The following is a 25,114-nucleotide window of genomic DNA, read 5'->3' on the forward strand; positions in this document are numbered from 1 at the left end:
GGTGTGAAATAAAATGCTCTTTTTGTTAGATAATTTTATTGTTAAACAAAAAATTTTTTTAAATGTGTTTAGCCCCTAAAAATGGGTTAAATACAGAGTTAAAGTGTTGCTCCCAGGACAGGATATAGGTATGTATTCACCAATCAACATCTGTATCCTGCTTAGGAAAAGCACAAGCTAAAAATACAATGAAAAAGAGATATTCAAAAAGAAAAAATACTCTAAAAAACATTTTACTTTTTAATGTGTGTATGCTTCTTTTTACTAAAGAGATTCTGAACCAGAGTATACAGATTATCCTATGGTTATCACCTGAGGATGTCACACTGTAGTAGGTCTAAGGGAGAAAATATACCAATTTTTTAATTGTATGTTCCTCTGTGTGTAAGTTCTCAAAGGTTTAAAGCTTGTAAGTGGCACACATTGTGAAAACATAATTTATGCTTACCTGATAAATTTATTTCTCTTGTAGTGTATCCAGGTCCACGGATCATCCATTACTTGTGGGATATTCTCCTTCCCAACCTGGAAGTTGCAAGAGGATCACCCACAGCAGAGCTGCTATATAGCTCCTCCCCTAACTTTCATATTCCAGTCATTTCGACGAAACAAACAGAGAAAGGAGGAAAACCATAGGGATGCAGTGGTGACTGTAGTTTTAATTAAAAATTTTAGACCTGCCTTAAAAGGACAGGGAGCGGGCCGTGGACTGGATACACTACAAGAGAAATAAATTTATCAGGTAAGCATAAATTATGTTTTCTCTTGTTAAGTGTATCCAGTCCCAGGATCATCCATTACTTGTGGATACCCAATACCAAAGCTTAAAGTACCGGATGATGGGAGGGACAAGGCAGGATTAAGCGGAAGGAAACCACAGCCTGAAGAACCTTCTCTCCCAAACACAGCCTCCGAAGAAGCAAAAGTATCAAATTTGTAAAATTTTTAAAAGTGTGAAGCAAAAGACCAAGTCGCAGCCTTGCAATTCTATTCAACAGAGGCCTCATTTTTGAAGGCCCAGGTGGAAGCCACAGCTCTAGTAGAATGAGCTGTAATCCTTTCAGGGGGCTGCTGTCCAGCAGTCTCATAGGCTAGGCTTATACGCTCCGAAGCCAAAAGGAAAAGAGAGGTTGCCGAAGCTTTTTGACCTCTCCTCTGTCCAGAGTAAACGACAAACAGGAAAGATGTTTGACGAAAATCCTTAGTAGCTTGTAAGTAAAACTTCAAGGCACGGACTACGTCCAGATATGTAAAAGACGTTCCTTCTTTGAAGAAGGATTAGGGCACAACGATGGAACAACAATCTCTTGATTGATATTCTTGTTAGAAACCTTAGGTAAAAACCCAGGTTTGGTACGCAGAACTACCTTATCTGCATGAAAAATCAGATAGAGAGAATCACATTGTAAGGCAGATATTTAGAGACTCTCCGAGCCGAGGAAATAGCCATCAAAAACAGAACTTTCCAAGATAAAAGTTTAATATCAATGGAATGAAGGGGTTCAAACGGAACTCCTTGAAGAACCTTAAGAACCAAGTTTTAAGCTCCACGGGGGAGCAACAGGTTTAAACACAGGCTTAAATCTAACCAAAGCCTGGCAAAATGCCCTGACGTCTGGAACCTCTGCCAGACGCTTGTGCAAAAGAATAGACAGAGCAGAAATCTGTCCCTTTAAGGAACTAGCTGATAATCCTTTGTCCAAGCCCTCTTGGAGAAAAGACAATATTCTAGGAATCCTAACTTTACTCCATGAGTAAGTCTTGGATTCACACCAATAAAGATATTTACTCATATCTTGTGGTAGATTTTCCTGGTAACAGGCTTTCACTGCCTGTATTAAAGTATCAATGACTGACTCGGAGAAGCCACGCTTTGATAGAATCAAGCGTTCAATCTCCATGCAGTCAGTCTCAGAGAAATTAGATTTGGATGATTGAAAGGACCTTGTATCAGAAGGTCCTGTCTTAGAGGCAGAGTCCATGGTGGAAAGGATGACATGTCCACTAGGTCTGCATACCAAGTCCTGCGTGGCCACGCAGGTGCTATCAGAATCACGATGCTCTCTCCTGTTTGATTTTGGCAATCAGTCGAGGGAGCAGAGGAAACGGTTGGAAACACATAAGCCAGGTTGAAGAACCAAGGCGCTGCTAGCGCATCTATCAGCGTCGCTTCTGGGTCCCTGGACCTGGATCCGTAACAAGGAAGCTTGGCGTTCTGGCGAGATGCCATGAGATCCAACTCTGGTTTGCCCCAACGATGAATCAACTGAGCAAACACCTCCGGATGGAGTTCCCACTCCCCTGGATGGAAAGTCTGATGACTTAGAAAATCCGCCTCCCAGTTCTCCACGCCTGGGATATGGATTGCTGACAGGTGGCAAGAGTGGTACTCTGCCCAGCGAATTATTTTTGAGACTTCTAAACATCGCTAGGAACTCCTGGTTCCCCTTGATGGTTGATGTAAGCCCACAGTCGTGATGTTGTCCGACTGAAATCTGATGAACCTCAGTGTTGCTAACTGAGGCCAAGCCAGAAGAGCATTGAATATCGCTCTTAACTCCAGAATATTTATTGGAAGGAGTTTCTCCTCCTGAGTCCACTATCCCTGTGCCTTCAGGGAATTCCAGACTGCACCCCAACCTAGAAGGCTGGCATCTGTTGTTACAATTGTTCCAATCTGGCCTGCGAAGGTCATACCCTTGACAGGTGTACCCCGAAACAACCACCAGAGAAGAGAATCTCTGGTCTCTTGATCCAGATTTAGCAGAGGGGACAAATCTGTGTAATCCCCATTCCACTGACTCAGCATGCATAATTGCAGCGGTCTGAGATGAAGGCAAGCATTTAGAAGTTTTGATAACCTGGACTCCGTCAGGTAAATTTTAATTTCTACAGAATCTATAAGAGTCCCTAAGAAGGAGACTCTTGTGAGTGGGGATAGAGAACTCTTTTCCTCGTTCACTTTCCACCCGTTGCGACCTCAGAAATGCCAGAAACTATCTCTGTATGAGACTTGGCAACTTGAAAGCTTGACGCCTGTATCAGGATTGTCGTCTAGATACGGAGCCACCGCTATGCTCGCGGTCTTAGAACCGCCAGAAGTGAGCCCCAGAACCTTTGTAAAGATTCTCGGGGCTGTAGCCAACCTGAAGGGAAGAGCTACAAATTGGTAATGCCTGTCTAGAAAGGAAAACCTCAGAAACCGATGATGATCTTTGTGAATCGGTATGTGAAGGTAGGCATCCTTTAAGTCCACTGTGGTCATGTACTGACCTTCTTGGATCATGGGTAGGATGGTCCCGAATAGTTTCCATTTGAAGATGGAACTCTGAGGAATTTGTTTAAGATCTTTAGATCCAAAATTGGTCTGAAGGTTCCATCTTTTTTGGGAACCCAAAACAGATTTGAATAAAAACCCCTGTCCTTGTTCCGTCCGCGGAACTGGATGGATCACTCCCCATAACTAGGAGGTCTTGCACACAGCGTAGGAATGCCTCTTTCTTTATCCTGATTTGCAGATAGCCTTGAAGATGAAATCTCCCTTGTGGAGGGGAAGCTTTGAAGTCCAGGGATCCTGAACATCTCTTGCCCACGCCTGGGCGAAGAGAGAAAGTCTGCCCCCTACTAGATCTGTCCACGGATAGGGGGCCGTTCCTTCATGCTGTCTTAGAGGCAGCAGCAAGCTTTCTGGCCTGCTTGCCTTTGTTCCAGGGACTGGTTAGGTTTCCAGGCCTGCTTAGATTGAGCAAAAGTTCCCTCTTGTTTTGAAGCGGACAAGTTGATGCTGCCACCTGCCTTGAAATTTCGAAAGGCACGGAAAATTAGACTGTTTGGCCTTTGCTTTGGCCCTGTCCTGAGGAAGGGTGTGACCCCTTACCTCAGTAATGTCAGCAATAATTTCCTTCAAAACCAGGCCCGAATAAGGTCTGCCCCTTGAAAGGAATGTTGAGTAATTTAGACTTCGAAGTCACGGTCAGCTGACAGGATTTAAGCCATAGCACCCTAAGCGCTTGGATGGCGAATCCGGAATTCTTAGCCGTTAGTTTAGTCAAATGAACAATGGCATCAGAAACAAATGAGTTAGCTAGCTTAAGTGTTCTAAGCTTGTCAATAATTTCAGTCAATGGAGCTGTATGGATGGCCTCTTCCAGGGCCTCAAACAGAATGCCGCCGCGGGCCGTGACAGGTGCAATGCATGCAAGGGGCTGTAAAATAAAACCTTGTTGAATAAACATTTTCTTAAGGTAACCCTCAAATTTTTTATCCATTGGAATTGAAAAAGCACAACTGTCCTCAACCCGGGATAGTAGTACGCTTTGCTAAAGTAGAAACTGCTCCCTCCACCTTAGGGACCGTCTGCCATATAGTCCCGTGTAGTGGCGTCTATTGGAATCATTTTTCTAAATATAGGAGGTGGGGAAAAAGGCACCCCCGGTCAATCCCACTCCTTGCTAATAATTTCTGTAAGCCTTTTAGGTATAGGAAAAACATCAGTACACACCGGTACCGCATAGTATTTATCCAGCCTGCACAATTTCTCTGGTACTGAAACTGTGTTACAGTCATTCAGAGCAGCTAATACCTCCCCAAGGCAAACACACGGAGGTTCTCAAGCTTAAATTTAAAATTAGAAATCTCTGAATCAGGTTTCCTCGAATCAGAGATGTCACCACAGACTGAAGCTCTCCGTCCTCATGATCTGCATATTGTGACGCAGTATCAGACATGGCCCTTACAGCATCTGCGCGCTCTGTATTTCTCCTAACCCCAGAGCAATCGTGCTTGCCTCTTAATTCAGGCAACCTGGATAATACCTCTGACAGGGTATTATTCATGATTGCAGCCATGTCCTGCAAGGTAATCGCTATGGGCGTCCCTGATGTAATTGGCGCCTATTAGCGTGCATCCCCTGAGCGGGAGGCGAAGGGTCTGACACGTGGGGGAGAGTTAGTCGGCATAACTTCCCCATCGTCAGAATTTCTGGTGATATTTCTTTTATAGTTAAAGACTGATCTTTACTGTTTAAGGTGAAATCAATACATTTAGTACACATTCTCCTATGGGGCTCCACCATGGCTTTCAAACATAATGAACAAGTAGTTTCCTCTGTGTCCAGACAAGTTTAAACAGACTAAGCAATGAGACTAGCAAGCTTGGAAACACTTTAAACAAGTTTACAAGCAATATAAAAAACGTTACTGCCACTTTAAGAAACACAAATTTTGTCAAAATTTGAAATAACAGTGAAAAAAGGCAGTTACACTAACAAAATTTTTACAGTGTATGTAACAAGTTAGCAGAGCATTTCACCCACTTGCAAATGGATGATTAACCCCCTTAATAACCAAAACTGAATAATAAAAGACAAAAACTTTTTTTTTTTTTTCAAACAGTCAAAAACAACTGCCACAGCTCTACTGTGGCTTTTTTACCTCCCTCAAAACGACTTTGAAGCCTTTTGAGCCCTCCAGAGATGTCCTGGATCATGCAGGAAGAAGCTGAATATCTCTGTCAGTATTTTAGCTGCACAGAAAAAACACCTAAAATAGGCCCTTCCCACTCATATTGCAACAGTGGAAAGCCTAAGGAAACTGTTACTAGGCAAAAATCAAACCAGCCATGTGGAAAAAAACTAGGCCCCAATAAGTTTTATCACCAAACATTATATAAAAAACGATTAAACATGCCAGCAAACGTTTTAAAATACACTTTTATAAGAGTATGTATCTCTATTAATAAGCCTGATACAGTCGCTATAACTGCATTTAAGGCTTTTACTTACATTAGTTCGGTATCAGCAGCATTTTCTAGCAATTTCCATTTCCTAGAAAAATATTAACTGCACATACCTTATTGCAAGAAAACCTGCACGCCATTCCCTCTCTGAAGTTACCTCACTCCTCAGAATATGTGAGAACAGCCATGGATCTTAGTTACTTCTGCTAAGATCATAGAAAACGCAGGCAGATTCTTCTTCTAAATACTGCCTGAGATAAACAGTACACTCCGGCACCATTTAAAAATAACAACTTTTGATTGAAGAATAAACTAAGTATAAAACACCACACTCCTCTTACGACCTCAATCTTGGTTGAGGCTTGCAAGAGAATGACTGGATATGACAGTTAGGGGAGGAGCTATATAGCAGCTCTGCTGTGGGTGATCCTCTTGCAACTTCCTGTTGGGAAGGAGAATATCCCACAAGTAATGGATGATCCATGGACTGGATACACTTAACAAGAGAAATACATTTTAGTAGTTACAACAGTAACTTACCTCCAAAATGGTGACATATTTTCATTTTCAAGGTTGAGCACTGGTTCATAGTCCAAGTCTTTTTCATGGATGTTTTCTTCCTGTTAAATTACAAGAGGAAATAAATAAAATACTTTGTTCTCAGGTAAGCTTGGATTTCAGGTTATCTTTTGATACTTTGTTGTCACTGAGTAAATTACCAGCAATGACGTTGTTACAGAGCCAAATCTGCCTAGCATACTTGCAACAAATCAACTACACTAAATGAATTAGCAGAAAATATTTCATTCAGATACGTGTCCCTCTTTATACGTAAAGGCATAACAGGAAATGTTCAATAGTATTATTTACATGGTTGGTTTAAAGTGAATTTAAACTTTCATGAATTAGTGCCCAGTTTTTTAAAATACTATTAAAGACAGGGGCACTTTCATTCATGAAAGTTTACATTGCACCGTATTTTTACAAATTCTTACCTTTCTCTTGTGCAAAGCCGGATCACCGATCCCCCGCCCACAGTTCCTCTGTACATACGTCACCAATAACAAAACAGGCTTCCTCCAATCATGGCTTCCCCCCCCAGAGCGTCTATTCTTGTGAGGCCACGCCGTGACTGGAGGAAGCCAGGTTTCGTCATTGGTGACGAATGTACAGAGGAACTGCGGGTGGGGGATCGGCGATCCAGCTTAGCACAAGAGAAAGGTAAGAATTTGTAAAAACACAGTCCAATGCTCAGGACAGTACATGATCGCTTGCTTTCTTGTGAGCAATATGTGCATTTTAATTGGAAGCCACCATAAGTTTTGCTTCACATAGACATGGAGCTTGGAAGAACTGTAGCCAAGAAAAAAAAAAGTCCCTCATTTAATTTGTTTTAATATGGGACCTGTGCTTGAAATGAACAAATTTGTAGCATTTCTAAAATAACCATTTTACTAAAAAAACTGAATATAACTGTAATGCAATTAAAGAGTAAATTGATAACGATGTATTGCCTCAGTTACTAAATGTCTCTAGGTAACAGTAAGCAACTGAGTATTCTTCTGCATTGTGGCTGAAATTACATAACTATTAGTTTAATTTTTACGAACTTGGCTGGACTGATAAATCACAATTATATTCTGGAATGGAACATCATATTAACAATTGGAATTAATTAATACATGCTTTTTTTGCATATATCAGACTAACTATGATTAGTGATGTCGCGAACAGTTCGCCGGAGAACAGTTCCAGGCGATCTTAGCTTGTTCGCGTTTGCTGCGGCGGGCGAACATATGCGATGTTCGATCCGCCCCCTATTCATCATCATTGAGGAAACTTTGACCCTGTATCTCACAGTCTGCAGACACATTTGAGCCAATCAGCAGCAGACACTCCCACCCAGACCCTCCCAGCTCCTGGGCAGCAGCCATTTTAGATTCATTACGATCCTGCATTCTTAGTGAGAGGAGGGTTAGTGCTGCTGCTGGTGATTATATAGGGAAATTGATAGCTAGGCTAGTGTATTCAGTGTCCACTACAGTCCTGAAGGACTCATCTAATCTCTGCTGTAAGGACAGCACCCCAAAAAGCCCTTTTTAGGGCTAGAACTTCAGCCCAAAAAGCCCTTTTTAGGGCTAAAACTTCAGTCTTTTTTTTTTTTTGTAATCTAATTGCATTTGCCTGCCTGTCAGCTTGTGTGTGAGGCTCACAGCATATACCCTGATTAATTGCTCTGTGCCACCACTCATATTTGGTGTAACATTAGTGTAAATTTAAAAAAAAAACCTTTTACATCAGTTTGCTAGTGTAATCTAATTTCATTTTCCATCAGGCCTGTGTGTCAGGCCCACAGCATATACTGTGATTAATTGCTCTGTGCCACCACTGATATCTGGTGTAACATTAGTGTAAATTAAAAAAAAAAAAACTTTTACATCAGTTTGCTAGTGTAATCTAATTTCATTTTCTATCAGGCCTGTGTGTCAGGCCCACAGCATATACTGTGATTAATTGCTCTGTGCCACCACTGATATCTGGTGTAACATTAGTGTAAATTTAAAAAAAAAAACTTTTACATCAGTTTGCTAGTGTAATCTAATTTCATTTTCCATCAGCCTGTGTGTCAGGCCCACAGCATATACTGTGATTAATTGCTCTGTGCCACCACTGATATCTGGTGTAACATTAGTGTAAATTTAAAAAAAAAAAAACTTTTACATCAGTTTGCTATTGTAATCTAATTTCATTTTCCATTAGGCCTGTGTGTCAGGCCCACAGCATATACTGTGATTAATTGCTCTGTGCCACCACTGATATCTGGTGTAACATTAGTGTAAATTTAAAAAAAAATCTTTTACATCAGTTTGCTAGTGTAATCTAATTTCATTTTCCATCAGTCCTGTGTGCCAGGCCCACAGCATATACTTGATTAATTGCTCTGTGCCACCACTCATTTCTGGTGTAACATTAGTGTAAATTTAAAAAAAAAAAACTTTTACATCAGTTTGCTAGTGTAATCTAATTTCATTTTCCATCAGGCCTGTGTGTCAGGCCCACAGCATATACTGTGATTAATTGCTCTGTGCCACCACTGATATCTGGTTGTAACATTAGTGTAAATTAAAAAAAAAAAACTTTTACATCAGTTTGCTATTGTAATCTAATTTCATTTTCCATTAGGCCTGTGTGTCAGGCCCACAGCATATACTGTGATTAATTGCTCTGTGCCACCACTGATATCTGGTGTAACATTAGTGTAAATTAAAAAAAAAAAACTTTTACATCAGTTTGCTAGTGTAATCTAATTTCATTTTCCATCAGTCCTGTGTGCCAGGCCACAGCATATACTGTGATTAATTGCTCTGTGCCACCACTCATATCTGGTGTAACATTAGTGTAAATTTAAAAAAAAAAATTTTTTACATCAGTTTGCTAGTGTAATCTAATTTCATTTTCCATCAGGCCTGTGTATCAGGCCCACAGCATATACTGTGCCTAATTGCTCTGTTTTCCACCACTCATATCTGGTGTAACATTAGTGTAATTTTTTTTATAAAAAAACTTTTACATCAGTCTGCTAGTGTAATCTAATTGCAGTTGCCAGGCCAGCCTGCCACTGCCAGCCTCAGTGCCACCACTCATATCTGGTGTAACATTAGTGTAAATTTTTTGAATTTTTTTTTTTTACATCAGTCTGCTAGTGTTATTTAATTGTAGTTGCCAGGCCAGCCTGCCACTAGTGCCAGCCTGTGTGTCAGGCTCCCAGCATATACTGTGCCTACTTCCACCCTCAGTGCCACCACTCCTATCTGTTGTAACATTAGTGTAACTTTTGTAAAAAAAAAAACTTTTACATCAGTCTGCTAGTGTTATTTAATTTTATTTGCCAGGCCAGCCTGCCACTAGTGCCAGCCTGTGTGTCAGGCTCCAGCATATACTGTGCCTACTTCCATCCTCAGTGCCACCACTCCTATCTGTTGTAACATTAGTGTAATTTTTAAAAAAAACAAAACTTTTACATCAGTCTGCTAGTGTTATTTAATTTTATTTGCCAGGCCAGCCTGCCACTAGTGCCAGCCTGTGTGTCAGGCTCCAGCATATACTGTGCCTACTTCCATCCTCAGTGCCACCACTCCTATCTGTTGTAACATTAGTGTAAATGTTGTAAAAAAAAGAATTTTTACATCAGTCTGCTAGTGTTATTTAATTTTATTTGCCAGGCCAGCCTGCCACTAGTGCCAGCCTGTGTGTCAGGCTCCCAGCATATACAGTGCCTACTTCCATCCTCAGTGCCACCACTCCTATCTGTTGTAACATTAGTGTAAATTTTGTAAAAAAAAACTTTTACATCAGTCTGCTAGTGTTATTTAATTGCAGTTGCCAGGCCAGCCTGCCACTAGTGCCAGCCTGTGTGTCAGGCTCCCAGCATATACTGTGCCTACTTCCATCCTCAGTGCCACCACTTCTATCTGTTGTAACATTAGTGTAATTTTTTTAAAAAATGTTTTTTACTTCAGTCTGCTAGTGTTATTTAATTGCAGTTGCCTGCCTGCCAGCCAGTGTGTGTGCCAGGCCCACTTGCCAACTAGTGCCACCAATCATATTTGTTATAACAGTATTGTCAATATTTAAAAATAAAACTTTTTTGACTGTGAAACATCAGTCAGCTAGTGTAATCTAATTGCAGTTGCCTGCCTGCCTGCCTGCCAGCGTGTGTGCCAGGCCCACTTGCCAACTAGTGCCACCAATCATATTTGTTATAACAGTAGTGTAAATATTTTAAAAAACATTTTTTGACTGTGATACATCAGTCTGCTAGTGTAATCTAATTGAAGTTGCCTGCCTGCCAGCGTGTGTGCCAGGCCCACTTGACAACTAGTGCCACCAATCATATTTGTTATAACAGTAGTGTAAATATTTGAAAAAAAAATTTTCGACTGTGATACATCAGTCTGCTAGTGTAATCTAATTGAAGTTGCCTGCCTGCCAGCGTGTGTGCCAGGCCCACTTGCAAACTAGTGCCACCAATCATATTTGTTATAACAGTAGTGTAAATATTTTTTAAAAAAAAATGTTTGGACTGTGATACATCAGTCTGCTAGTGTAATCTAATTGAAGTTGCCTGCCTGCCAGGCGTGTGTGCCAGGCCCACTTGCCAAGTAGTGGCACCACTCATATTTGTTGTAACAGTAGTATAAATATTAAAAAAAAAACTTTTTTGACTGTGAAACATCAGTCTGCTAGTGCAATCGAATTGCAGTTGCCTGCTGCCAGCTTGTGTGCCAAGCCCACTTGCCAACTAGTGCCACCAATCATATTTGTTATAACAGTAGTGTAAATATTTAAAAAAAACTTTTTGGACTGTGAAACATCAGTCTGCTAGTGTAATCTAATTGAAGTTGCTGCCTATCTATCTAACTATCAATCATATCTATCAAATGTATATTGCATCTATTGATCTATGCAATTCGTATCTATCAAATGTATATTGCATCTATTGATCTATGGAATTCGTATCTATCAAATGTATATTGCATCTATTGATCTATGCAATTCGTATCTATCAAATGTATATTGCATCTATTGATCTTTGGAATTCGTATCTATCAAATGTATATTGCATCTATTGATCTATATAATTCATATCTATCAAATGTATATTGCATCTTTTGATGTATGTAATTCGTATCTATCAAATGTATATTGCATCTATTGATGTAATTCGTATCTATCAAATGTATATTGCATCTTTTGATCCATGTAATTCGTATCTATCAAATGTATATTGTATCTTTTGATCTATGTAATTCGTATCTATCAATGTAAATTGCAACTTTTGATCTATGTAATTCGTATCTATCAAATGTATATTGCATCTTTTGATCTATGTAATTGGTATCTATCAAATGTATATTGCATCTATTGATCTATGTAATCTATGTATCTATCTATCAAATCTATCGATCTCGTGGTTGTGCAAATGGACTGTTTGCGGTTGTTTGCGGTGCGTTAAACGGGGAGTTTGGTCTGTCACTGTGAAGCGGGCATAACCCTTACACTACCTGATCGATACAACATCATACCTGATGTTTTAAAGCACGTTATTCCAAACAATTTAGGAATGTTAGGTGATTTATGCCCTTTATGGCTTAAAACCAGACTCTGCATCAACTATGTAATTTTCCATGGGAGTTTTGCCATGGATCCCCCTCCGGCCATGCACAGTCCAGGTGTTAGTCCCCTTGAAACAACTTTTCCGATCACTATTGTGGCCAGAAAGAGTCCCTGTGGGTTTTAAAATTCGCCTGTCCATTGAAGTCAATGGCGGTTCGCTCGGTTCGCCGGTTCGCGAACATTTGCGGAAGTTCGCGTTTGCGACATCACTAACTATGATGTTATAATACATCATCATGCCAGCAACAAAAACATTGTGAACAAAATAAAAACTGACGATTGTAGATTAGGCTAATCTATTTCTGTTATTTTCTATAGTTCCAATAAATCATTGATGGAAGTCTTTTAAACTGAGTAAATCACATTACCTTACAAGGGTGATCTTTTTTTTTTTAATGTTATTTTCACCCTAGCCATGTAAAATGTTAAAGGGACAGTCTACTCAAAATTAAACTTTTATGATTCAGATAGGGCATGTAATTTTAAACAACTCTCCAATTTACCTTTATCATCAAATTTGCTTTGTTCTTTTGGTAATCTTTGTTAAAAGCAAAATCGAGGTAGGCTCATATGCTAGTTTCTAAGAAGTTAAAGGCCCACCTCTTTTTTTCAGTGCATTTGGACAGTTTTTCACAGCTAGACAGCGCTTGTTCATGTGTCCCATATATATAACATTGTGCTCACTCCTGTGGATTTACCTAGGAGTCAGCACTGATTGGCTACAAAGCAAGTATGTAAAAAGAACTAAAATAAGGGGGCTTAGATTCAAGTTAATCAAAGAGGTAAAATGTGTATTAATATAACCATGTTGGTTATGCAAAACTGGGGAATGGGTTATAAAGGTATTATCTATCTTATTAAACAGTAACACTTCTGGAGTAGACTGTCCCTTTAAAACATTTATATATTTTAGTGTGCAAATATAAAGACTTTCTTTGTTTATTTTGCCCACTTTTTCTCCAATTTAATATTATAAATTATTGTTTATACATGAGACAAGTAAATGTGCAGTAAAGTCAAAATTAAACTTAAATGGATTGGATAGAGTGTAACATTTTAAACAACTTTCCAATTTACTTCTACATTCATGTTTTCTTTGTTCTCTTGGTATCCTTTGTTAAACAGTAATCCTAGGTGAATGCAGCAGTATCTGCAATAATGTTTATAGAACTGTTATACATTGTTACAAACTGCTGCCATATAATGTTAGAAACACTCTACTGCAGCAGATATTGCAACTATGCATAACATTGCTATAAACGTTGCTGCAAACACAGATGCATGGTGCATGCTCCTGAGCTCATTTAGGATTACTTTTAACAAATTAAACCAAGGAAACTAAGCAAAAATTGATAATAGAATCATTATTTTTTTTAAATTGCTCTATCTGAATTAAGAACATTTTATGGGACATTCCAGACAAAATGAAATCCACATGGATGGATTTCAGTTTTGAAATGTGCCAGGATTTCACCAAAAAAATGTTGTTTGAGCGTTTAGCCATGATGCTCCATCTCTATGGAATACTCTCCCAGTACCATGAAAGAAGTCCCTGCCCTGGACATTCATCAAGACTAACTTGTTCACACAAGCCTTTCAAGTCTAAAATCTCTTTATTAACCCCTAATCTGCTGCCCCCAACATCGCTGACACCTACATTATATTTATTAACCGCTAATCTGCCGCCCCCCAACGTCGCCGCCACCTACCTACACTTATTTACCCCTAATCTGCCGCCCCCCAACGTCGCCGCCACTATATTAAATGTACTAACACCCCCTAATTTAAATATAATTTAAATAAAATTACAATCATTAACTACATTATTCCTATTTAAAACTAAATACTTACCTATAAACTAAACTACCAATAGCCCTTAAAAGGGCATTGCCCCAAAGAAATCAGCTCTTTTTCCTATAAAAAAAAATACAAACAATGCCCCCAACAGTAAAACCAACCACCCACACAACCAAACCCCCCAAATAAAATACTAACTAAAAAATCCTAAGCTCCCCATTGCCCTGAAAAGGGAATTTGGATGGGCATTGCCCTGACATTGTGGTGAGAAGTCAGCATCAATTGCTTTTGCAGTCCAAACCCCTGCTCTAGCGCAACCAATTGCAAGAGCAGGGCTTGCCAATCATACCGATGTGATTCGGATGATTTAACTCCACAGCCTCAAGGTGGCGGAGAGGCTAAGTAGCTGTGGTCTTAAGAACACAGCCACTTAACTAGCGTTTCAGGCCCACTTGTGCAACCCAGAAAAGCTCAGGCCCCGAACTCCTTCCCTTGAGTGCTAACGACAGTTTTGAGCCGTCGCAAATTGTCTCAGCCAGGTGCTAGCACTCTCGCACCTTGAGGGATATCCCGCTCATACCCCGGCGATCTGGCCTGCATAGTGACAGGCATCGCTGTGGCTTCACGTTTCACCTGGTGACATCACGCGCAATGACGTGATGACGTCACTGCGCAACTTTATTTAAAAAATACAATAGACAGTATAGGGAAATGGGGCATGCTGCTTAGAAACCTGTATCTCAGGCATCTAAGCAGCTAGAGTCCTCAAGATCCACTGGTTGGAAACGTAATCGCCTAAGCTTTCCAACGGTATAAGTATTGGGGATCTGAATTTTATTTTTTTTAAAAAGTTAAAAAAATATATATTTAAAAAAATAAAAAACCCTCAAATCCAGCTTAGCACCCAGATGGGAAAGTGCTTAGCACTCAATGGGGCATATTTATCAAGCTCCGAAAGGAGCTTGATGCCCCGTGTTTCTGGCGAGCCTAACAGCAGTTATGAAGCAGCGGTCACAAAGACCGCTGCTCCATAACCTGTCCGCCTGCTCTGAGCAGGCGGACTGACATCGCTGGAAATCAACCCGATCGAGTACGATCGGGTTTATTGACACCCCCCTGCTGGTGATCGGGTTGATTGACACCCCCCTATTGGCCGCGAGTCTGCAGGGGGCGGCGTTGCACCAGCAGCTCTTGTGAGCTGCTGGTGCAATGCTAAATACGGCAAGCATATTGCTCGCCGTATTCAGCGAGGTCTGTCGGATCTGATCCGCACTGTCGGATCAGGTCCGACAGACCTTGATAAATAGAGCCCAAAGGGTTAAAAAAAATTGTGACCTATATTTTGTGTTCTTTAATATTTCTTTTTCTTTTTACAAATTGAGCACTTTAACAAGAGCAGCAATTTTAAAGAACATTGTAAATGAAACAGTTATGTAAAATATATAAGCATATTTACCAGTGATGAAAATGCTTTATTTGGTATTCCCCCATTAGTTGACCCAAGTTCGTTCAATTCCATGTTCATTTTAGCTGTAAGAGGACAGAAACATATTATTTAATTTAAACATTTAGGAAAAAAATGATAACAAATAAAATAATTAAAGCATACATAGCAGAGAGGAACACCTTCACAATTATTCAATCACAGATAGATAGATAGATAGATAGATAGATAGATAGATGGATAGATAGATAGATAGATAGATAGATGATAGATAGAAAGATAGATAGAGAGATAGATAGATACTGTAGATAGATAGACGATAGATCAATAGACATACTCGGCTAGATTAAGAGTTGTGTGTTAGGGTAAAAAAGCAGCGTTAAGAGGTCCTAACGCTGCTTTTTTATGCCCGCTGGTATTACGAGTCTTGCAGGTTTAGGGTCACCACACACTTGTTTGGCCTTACCGCAAAAAGACTTACGTAAACTTTGTAAACCCTTTTTTCTATTGGACTTCCATAGCGCCGGAATTACGAGTCTGTCCTTGGAGGCCAAAAAATGAGCGGTACACCCTACCCCGTCAAGAGTCCTAACGCATTTAAAAGTCAGTAGTTATGAGTTTTATGGTACAGCACTGTAGCATAAAACCCATAACTAAAGTGCTAAAAAGTACACTAACACCCATAAACTACCTATTAACCCCTAAACCGAGGCCCTCCCGCATCGCAAACACTATAAAAAAAAATTAACCCCTAATCTGCCACTCCGGACACCGCCGCCACCTACATTATATTTATGAACCGCTAATCTGCTGCCCCCAACATCGCCGACACCTACATACTATTTATTAACCCCTAATCTGCCTTCCCCAATGTCGCCAACACCTACATTATATTTATTAACCCCTAATTTGCCGTCCCCAATGTCGCTGCCACTATATTAAAGTTATTAACCCCTAAACCTAAGTCTAACCCTAAACCTAACACCCACTAACGTAAATATGATTTAAATAAATCTAAATAAATATTCGTATCATTAACTAAATTATTCCTATTTAAAGCTAAATACTTACCTATAAAATAAACCCTAAGCTAGCTACAATAAAACTAATAGTTACATTGTAGCTAGCTTAGGGTTTATTTTTATTTTACAGGCAAGTTTGTATTTATTTTAACTAGGAACAATAGTTATTAAATAGTTATTAACTATTTAATAACTACCTAGCTAAAATAAATACAAAAGTACCTGTAAAATAAAACCTAACCTAAGTTACACTAACACATAACACTACACTATAATTAAATAAATTACCTAAATTAAATACAATTAAATAAATTACATACAATTAGCTAAATTAAATTAGCTAAAGTACAAAAAAAAGACACTCAATTACAGAAAATAATAAACAAATTACAGATATTTAAACTAATTACACCTAATCTAATAGCCCTATTAAACCCCCCCCCCCCCCCCAAAATAAAAAAAAAACCTAGCCTAAACTAAACTACCAATAGCCCTTAAAAGGGCCTTTTGCGGGGCATTGCCCCAAAGTAATCAGCTCTTTTACCTGTAAAAAAAAAATACAAACAACACCCCAACAGTAAAACCCACCACCCACACAACCAACCCCCCCAAATAAAATACTATCTAAATAAAAAACTAAGCTCCCCATTGCCCTGAAAAGGGCATTTGGATGGGTATTGCCCTTAAAAGGGCAGTTAGCTCTTTTGCCGCCCAAAGTCCCTAACCTAAAAATAAAACCCACATAATACACCCTTAAAAAAACTTAACACTAACCCCCTGAAGATCGACTTACCTATCAGCCAATAGGATTGAGCTGGCATTCTATTGGCTGTTCCAATCAGCCAATAGAATGTGAGCTCAATCCTATTGGCTGATTGCATCAGCCAATAGGATTGAACTTCAATCTTATTGGCTGATTGCATCAGCCAATAGGATTTTTTCTACCTTAATTCCGATTGGCTGATAGAATTCTATCAGCCAATCGGAATCTAAGGGACGTAATCTTGGATGACGTTACTTAAAGGTACCTTCATTCGTCGTTAGTCCATCGGCAGAAGAGGATGCTCCGCGTCGGATGTCTTGAAGATGGGCCCGCGCCGCGCCGGATGGATGAAGATAGAAGATGCCGTCTGGATGAAGACTTCTGCCCGTCTGGAGGACCACTTCACCCAGCTTGGATGAAGACTTCTCCCGGCTTCGTTGAGGACTTCGGCCCGGCTTGGATGAAGACGTCTCCCGGTAAGTTGATCTTCAGGGGGTTAGTGTTAGGTTTTTTAAGGGTGTATTGGGTGGGTTTTATTTTTAGGTTAGGGACTTTGGGCGGCAAAAGAGCTAACTGCCCTTTTAAGGGCAATGCCCATCCAAATGTCCTTTTCAGGGCAATGGGGAGCTTAGGTTTTTTTTAGATAGTATTTTATTTGGGGGGTTGGTTGTGTGGGTGGTGGGTTTTACTGTTGGGAGGGTTGTTTGTATTTTTTTTTACAGGTAAAAGAGATGATTATTTTGGGGCAATGCCCCGCAAAAGGCCCTTTCAAGGGCTATTGGTAGTTTAGTTTAGGCTAGGGTTTTTTTTTTTATTTTGAGGGGGCTTTTTTATTTTAATAGGGCTATTAGATTAGGTGTAATTAGTTTAAATATCTGTAATTTGTTTATTATTTTCTGTAATTTTGTGGTTTTTTTGTACTTTAGCTAATTTAATTTAATTTAGCTAGTTGTATGTAATTTATTTAATTATAGTGTAGTGTTAGGTGTTCGTGTAACTTAGGTTAGGTTTTATTTTACAGGTACTTTTGAATTTATTTTAGCTAGGTAGTTATTAAATAGTTAATAACTATTTAATAACTATTTTACCTAGTTAAAATTAATACAAACTTGCCTGTAAAATAAAAATAAACCCTAAACTAGCTATAATGTAACTATTAGTTATATTGTAGCTATCTTAGGGTTTATTTTATAGGTAAGTATTTAGTTTTAAATAGGAATTATTTAGTTAATGATAGGAATATTTATTTAGATTTATTTAAATTATATTTAAGTTAGGGGTGTTAGGTTTAGGGTTAGACTTAGTTTTAGGGGTTAATAACTTTAATATAGTAGCGGTGACGTTGGTGGCGGCAGATTAGGGGTTAATAATATAATGTAGGTGTCGTGACATTGGGGAAGGCAGATTAGGGGCTAATAAATAGTATGTAGGCGTTGGCGATGTTGGGGGCAGCAGATTAGGGGTTAATACATATAATGTAGGTGGCGACGGTGTCTGGAGCGGCAGATTAGGGGTTAATAATATAATGCAGGTGTCAGCGGCAGATTAGGGGTTAATAAGTGTAAGATTAGGGGTGTTTAGACTCAGGGTTCATGCTAGGGTGTTAAGGTGTTAGGTGTAGACAAAACTTTTATTTCCCCATAGGAATCAATGGGGCTGTGTTAAGGAGTTTTACGCTGCTTTTTTGCAGATGTTAGACTCTTTTTCAGCTCTCCCAGTTGATCCTTATGGGGAAATCGTGCACGAGCACGTTACACCAGCTCACCGCTGACTTAAGCAGCGCTGGTATTGGAGTGCGGTAATGAGCAAAATTTTGCTCAACGCTCACTTCTTGTCTTTTAACGACGGGTTTCTGAAAACTCGTAATACCAGCGCTGTAGGTAAGTGAGCGGTGAGGGAAAACTGCTCATTAGCACCGCACAGCCTCTAACGCAAAACTCGTAATCTGGGTGTTTTTTTTTTAGATAGATGAATTCAAAATTCTCACCCTAACCTACAAAGCCCTTACCAATGCCGCTCCTCACTAATCAACAAGTATACTCCAGCCAACCCACTAAAATACAACAATGACCTGCTCCTTGCATCTTCGATTATCACCTCTTCCAATGCTTGACTGCAGGACTTCTCACTTTTAAACACTCCCTTAAGACATTTTTGTTCAGGGAAGCGGTCCACCAAACTAAGTAAAAAATGAATTCCACTTACCTAATAATTGCCCTCATCTAACTCTGTACTAACATCATTCTCACCCTAGCAGTCCTCACCTCCTGTTCCTCACCCTCCTACACTTCTAGATTGTAAGTTCCCACTGGAATAGGGCCCTCAACTCCTCCTGTATGTGTAAAAAAGTATAATAACAATGATGTCTGGATAGATAGATATATAGATAGATACATAGATAGATAGATGTGGGGCGGGCCTCGTCAAATTTTAATACTAATATTAACCTCTGAGGTTTCATAGCTTAAAGGGACATAATACTCATATGCTAAATCACTTGAAACTGATGCAGTATAACTGTAAAAAACTGACAGGAAAATATCACCTGAGCATCTCTATGTAAAAAAGGAAGATATTTTACCTCACAATTTCCTCAGCTCAGCAGAGTAAGTTCTGTGTAAAAAGTTATACTCAGCTGCTCCTAGCTGCAGGTAAAAAAAATAAAAAAATGAAGAAATGAACAGCAGCCAATCAGCATCAGCAGTGCTGAGGTCATGAACTCTTACTGTGATCTCATGAGATTTGACTTAACTCTCATGAGATTTCATAGTAAGCTTCCTTTACCTGATTGGTGAAATAATATGAGAGTGCACGATGCTAGTCCCTTCAGATGTCCCAGGACAAACACACTAAAATGCTGCTTAGAAATCCTTTACAATGGGAGGTGGCTACTGAGGAACTTTTGAGGTAAAATATCTTTCTTTTTTACATAGAGATGTTCAGGTGATATTTTCTAATCAGCTTTTTACAGCTATGCTGCATCACTTTCAAGTGTTTAAACATTTGGGTATTATGGCCCTTTAAATTACACAAGCAGTTTTGGCATTTTTGCTCTCTATTGGTTTCACCTTAATTGTCCCCTCTTTTGTTAAGCGCACCCATACATATTATGCACCATTTTTTAACACAGAAACAGGCCTCTTTAGTGGTACTATATATTAGTATATAAAATAACAATAAATAGAAATGTAATACTAAAAATGCAGGGGGGAAGCTTTTTTTGCAGTTTTCTTTATAATCATCTCTACAAAACGAGTGTAGCTAGAGAAAAACACCACCAAATAGATTCATTGGGGCCGATTTATCAAGCTCTGTATGGAGCTTGATGCCCCTGTTTCCGCTCGAGCCTTCAGACTCGCCGGAAACAGAAGGCATGAAGCGGCGATCTAAAGACCGCTGCTCCATAACTTGTCCGCCTGCTCTGAGGCCGCGAACAGAAATCAACCCGATCGAATCCGATCTGGTTGATTGACACCCCCTGCTAGTGGCCTATTTTTACGGAATATCTCCATGGGGCGGCATTGCACCAGCGGTTCACAAGAACTGCTGCTACAATGATAAATGCCAACAGCTTATGCTGTCGGCATTTATCAATGTGCAGTGGACATGTCCGCTCGCTATTAGACAAATCTACCCCAGTATGTTGTCCTGATTTTATAAATACCCCATGGGGCCAATTTATGTAGCTGCGAATGCAGCTGTTTATGCGTAAGCCTTCAGGCTCGCCAGAAACATAAGTTAAGAAGCAGTGGTCTTAAGACTGCTGCTCCTTAACTCGTCCGCCACCTCTGAGGTGGTGGACAGCAATCATCACGATCAATGCCCGATCAGCATTGCACAAGCATTTCACACAAAATACTTGTGCAATGATAAATGCAGACAGCTTATGCTGTCGGCATTTATTGATGTCGGGCGGACATGATCCGCTACAGTGGATCATGTCTGCCCACATTTTCATAAATCGGCCCCTATATGTCTATGTTTCCAAATAATTTACAGCAAATATAGAACAAATACTACAAAGATGGAATTATTGTTGTAACGCTAACATTTGCTATTTTTGGACTGTAAGCTCACCCAATTCATAACTGCTACACAAAACGATATATCTGTAGAATGTACACAACCCATGGTATTGATCTAGAGGTATTTTGACATATAAATACAATTTAGGGGTAAAAAAATAAATTATAAAAAAAAACTTATTAAAATAAAATGTGTAAAAAAATTATTTTTTTACACTTTATTCACTGTTTTGACTGAGACAGAAGGGGAGGGGCCAAGAGAAGCCATTGTTAACAAACAATGGCTTACAATTTTTTCATGTGATTACTGTCACTGGCTTTTTTGTGCGTTACTGGACAACCTCACTCCTGTGGCATCCAGTGATTGGCCCTTGATCCTGATACCAGCATGCATTGCAGCATGCTAGTATCTAAGCTCCATTTTAGTAAGGGTAAAAAAGCTACTTGTAAACAAGTTAATACAATCCAGCAGGAAAAATGGATCATTAAATGGGAGAAGATTTTTGGGTAAACTGTTTAAGTATACAATCACTGTGACTGACTGACAGTGATTGTAAACACTGTAACTGTAATTTTTGACAGTTACTGTACTGCCGCGAGATAACTTCACATGCAAGCTTCCAGCAGCAGCATGAGTTACATGCTGATTGCAATGTGTATTAATTGTACATACCTCCAAACATTTCAAAATTCAAAAGAGGGACAGCCCCCCCCCCCCCCGGGCAAAAAAATTGAAATGGGGTGGGCAGGAGCAGGGACGGGGTTAAAAAATCATAAGACCAAAGTAATATAAATAAAATTCTAAATAAAGTCATATCTTTTAATACTCTTAGGCAGCAAATCAAACACAAGCTCAATCACTGGTATAGCTGTGTGAGCTCTGTATTTTACCCCTTAATGACCACAGCACTTTTCCATTTTCTGTCCGTTTGGGACCAAGGCTATTTTTACATTTCTGCGGTGTTTGTGTTTAGCTGTAATTTTCCTCTTACTCATTTACTGTACCCACACATATTATATACAGTTTTTCTCGCCATTAAATGGACTTTCTAAAAATACCATTATTTTCATCATATCTTATAATTTACTATAAAAAAAATTATAAAATATGAGGAAAAAATGGAAAAAACACACTTTTTCTAACTTTGACCCCCAAAATCTGTTACACATCTACAACCACCAAAAAAAACCCATAAATAGTTTCTAAATTTTGTCCTGAGTTTAGAAATACCCAATGTTTACATCTTCTTTGCTTTTTTTGTAAGTTATAGGGCCATAAATACAAATAGCACTTTGCTATTTCCAAACCATTATTTTTCAAAATTAGCGCTAGTTACATTAGAACACTAATATCTTTCAGGAATCTCTGAATATCCATTGACATGTATATATTTTTTTTTAGTAGACATCCCAAAGTATTGATCTAGGCCCATTTTGGTATATTTCATGCCACTATTTCACCGCCAAATGCGATTAAATACAAATTTTTTTTCACTTTTTCACTAATTTTTTCACAATCTTTTGGTTTCTCACTGAAATTATTTACAAACAGCTTGTGCAATTATGGCTTAAATTATTGTAAATTATTCTCTGGGATCCCTTTTGTTCAGAAATAGCAGACATATATGGCTTTGGCGTTGCTTTTTGGTAATTAGAAGGCTGCTAAATGCCACTGCGCACTACACGTGTATTATGCCCAGCAGTGAAGGGGTTAATTAGGGAGCATGTAGGGAGCTTTTAGTGGTAATTTTAGCTTTAGTGTAGTGTAGTAGACAACCCAAAGTATTGATCTAGGCCAATTTTGGTATATTTCATGCTACCATTTCACCGCCAAATGCGATCAAATTAAAAAAAACGTTAAATTTTTCACAATTTTAGGTTTCTCACTGAAATCATTTACAAACAGCTTGTGCAATTATGGCACAAATGGTTGTAAATGCTTCTCTGGGATCCCCTTTATTCAGAAATAGCAGACATATATGGCTTTGGCGTTGCTTTGTGGTAATAAGAAGGCCGCCAAATGCTGCTGCACATCACACGTGTATTATGGCTAGCAGTGATGGGGTTAATTATGCAGCTTGTAGGGAGCTTGCAGGTAAATTTTAGCTTTAGTGTAGAGCTCAGCCTCCCACCTAAAACATCAGACCCCCTGATCCCTCCCAAACAGCTCTCTTCCCTCCCCCACCCCACAATTATCCCCGACATCTTAAGTACTGGCAGAAACTCTAAATAAAAGCTATATTTGTGCTTTTTTTTTTGTGGAATATTTACATATGCTGCTGTGTAGGATCCCCCCTTAGCCCCCAACCTCACTGATCCCCCACCAAACAGCTTTCTAACCCTCCCCCTCTGCCTTAATGGGTGCCATCTTGGGTACTGGCAGCTGTCTGCCAGTACCCAGTTTAGTAACAAAAAGTATGTTTTTTGGGGTTTTTTTGCCCTTTTCTGTAGTGTAGCTCCCCCCCCCCCAAGACCAACCCCCACCCCTTCAGGAACCCTTAGATGAGCATTATTTTTTTTTATATTTGTTTATTTCAAAACTTTTCTTAACTTTTTTTTCTGCAGTGTAGCGGTTCCCTCCCGCTCCCACCCCGTGCACACGCCCGCCCGCCGCCCCCCCGTCTGTCCCGCCCCCGATCCCGCCCCCCTCCACTCCACTCGGCACATCGATGGCCGCCCACCCGCCTCCCAGACTTGCTCCCACCCACCAACGATACCGGCCACCGATGTCCGGTACAGAGAGGGCCACAGAGTGGCTCTCTCTGCATTGGATGGCCAAGGGGGGTTATTTCAGGATGCCTCGATATCGAAGCATCACTGCAATAACCGGAAAGCAGCTGGAAGCGAGCAGGATCGCTTCCATCTGCTTTCCAGACCAAGGACGTACGCCACACGTCCTCGGTCATTAACTGTATTTTTTTTGAGGACGTGTGGCGTACGTCCTTGGTCGTTAAGGGGTTAATTAACCTTTGCAGAGACAGCGCTAAATATTTTTAAAGTAAGCAAAAATGCACAGTAACACACTACATAGCATACACTTACACATGCAGATACACACACACATTACATAGCCTACACTTACACATGCAGATACACACTACATGGCATACACTTACACATGCAGATACACATGCACACACTACACAGCATACACTTATACATGCAGATACACACACTACATAGCTTATACTTACACATGCAGATACACACACTATTGATTGTAGTAGTGCCCAGCATGTCCCTTTCGGTGGGGAGAAATTAAATGTTCCACTCAGAACAGGCCTCGGGTTGAGTGCATGTGCTCAGCATCATATCCAGAGGTTGTCTTTGGGAAATATACGTATGATTGCTGCCAGCATTGCTGCAGAGGTTGAAGCGGTGGTGGTTAGCATGTCAATGCTCAGACCATACGCCGCACACTGCATCAAATTGGTCTGCATGGCTGTCATCCCAGAAGAAAGCTTTTTGTAAAGATGATGCACAAGAAAGCCTGCAAACAGTTTGCTGAAGACAAGCAGATTAAGGACATGGATTACTGGAACCATGTCCTGTGGTCCGATGAGACCAAGATAAACTTATTTGGTTCAGATGGTGTCAAGCATGTGTGGTGGCAACCAGGTGAGGAGTACAAAGACAAGTGTGTCTTGCCTACAGTCAAGCATGGTGGTGGGAGTGTTATAGTCTGGGCCTGCATGAGTGCTGCCGGCACTGGGGAGCTACAGTTCATTGAGGGAACCATGAATGCCAACATGTACTGTGACATACTGAAGCAGAGCATGATCCCCTCCCTTCGGAGACTGGGCCGCAGGGCAGTATTCCAACATGATAACGACCCCAAACACACCTCCAAGATGACCACTGCCTTGCTAAAGAAGCTGAGGGTAAAGGTGATGGACTGGCCAAGCATGTCTCCAGATCTAAACCCTATTGAGCATCTGTGGGGCATCCTCAAATGGAAGGTGAGGGAGCACAAGGTTTCTAACATCCACCAGCTCCGTGATATCGTCATGGAGGAGTAGAAGAGGACTCCATTGGCAACCTGTGAAGCTCTGGTGAACTCCATGCCCAAGAGGGTTAAGACAGTGCTGGAAAATAATGGTGGCCACACAAAATATTGACACTTTGGGCACAATTTGGACATTTCCACTTA

The 25,114-nt window shown here is 40.0% G+C and overlaps 1 protein-coding gene across 1 annotated transcript in view; it reads right to left on the reverse strand.

Annotated features, from left to right (window-relative positions):
• The window catches only part of LOC128664475 (sodium/nucleoside cotransporter 1-like), a 108,046-nt gene that overhangs the window by 73,739 nt on the left and 9,193 nt on the right, over nucleotides 1–25,114 (reverse strand). Inside the window, exons 2-3 of the mRNA XM_053719300.1 lie at nucleotides 15,167–15,240; nucleotides 6,277–6,356 (exon numbers count right to left, since the gene is read on the reverse strand). Coding sequence (XP_053575275.1) covers nucleotides 6,277–6,356; nucleotides 15,167–15,240 — 154 coding nt within the window. The remainder of the gene's footprint in view (nucleotides 1–6,276; nucleotides 6,357–15,166; nucleotides 15,241–25,114) is intronic.

The sequence above is a fragment of the Bombina bombina genome, chromosome 6 (assembly GCF_027579735.1).
Source record: "Bombina bombina isolate aBomBom1 chromosome 6, aBomBom1.pri, whole genome shotgun sequence".
Lineage (NCBI taxonomy): Eukaryota > Metazoa > Chordata > Amphibia > Anura > Bombinatoridae > Bombina > Bombina bombina.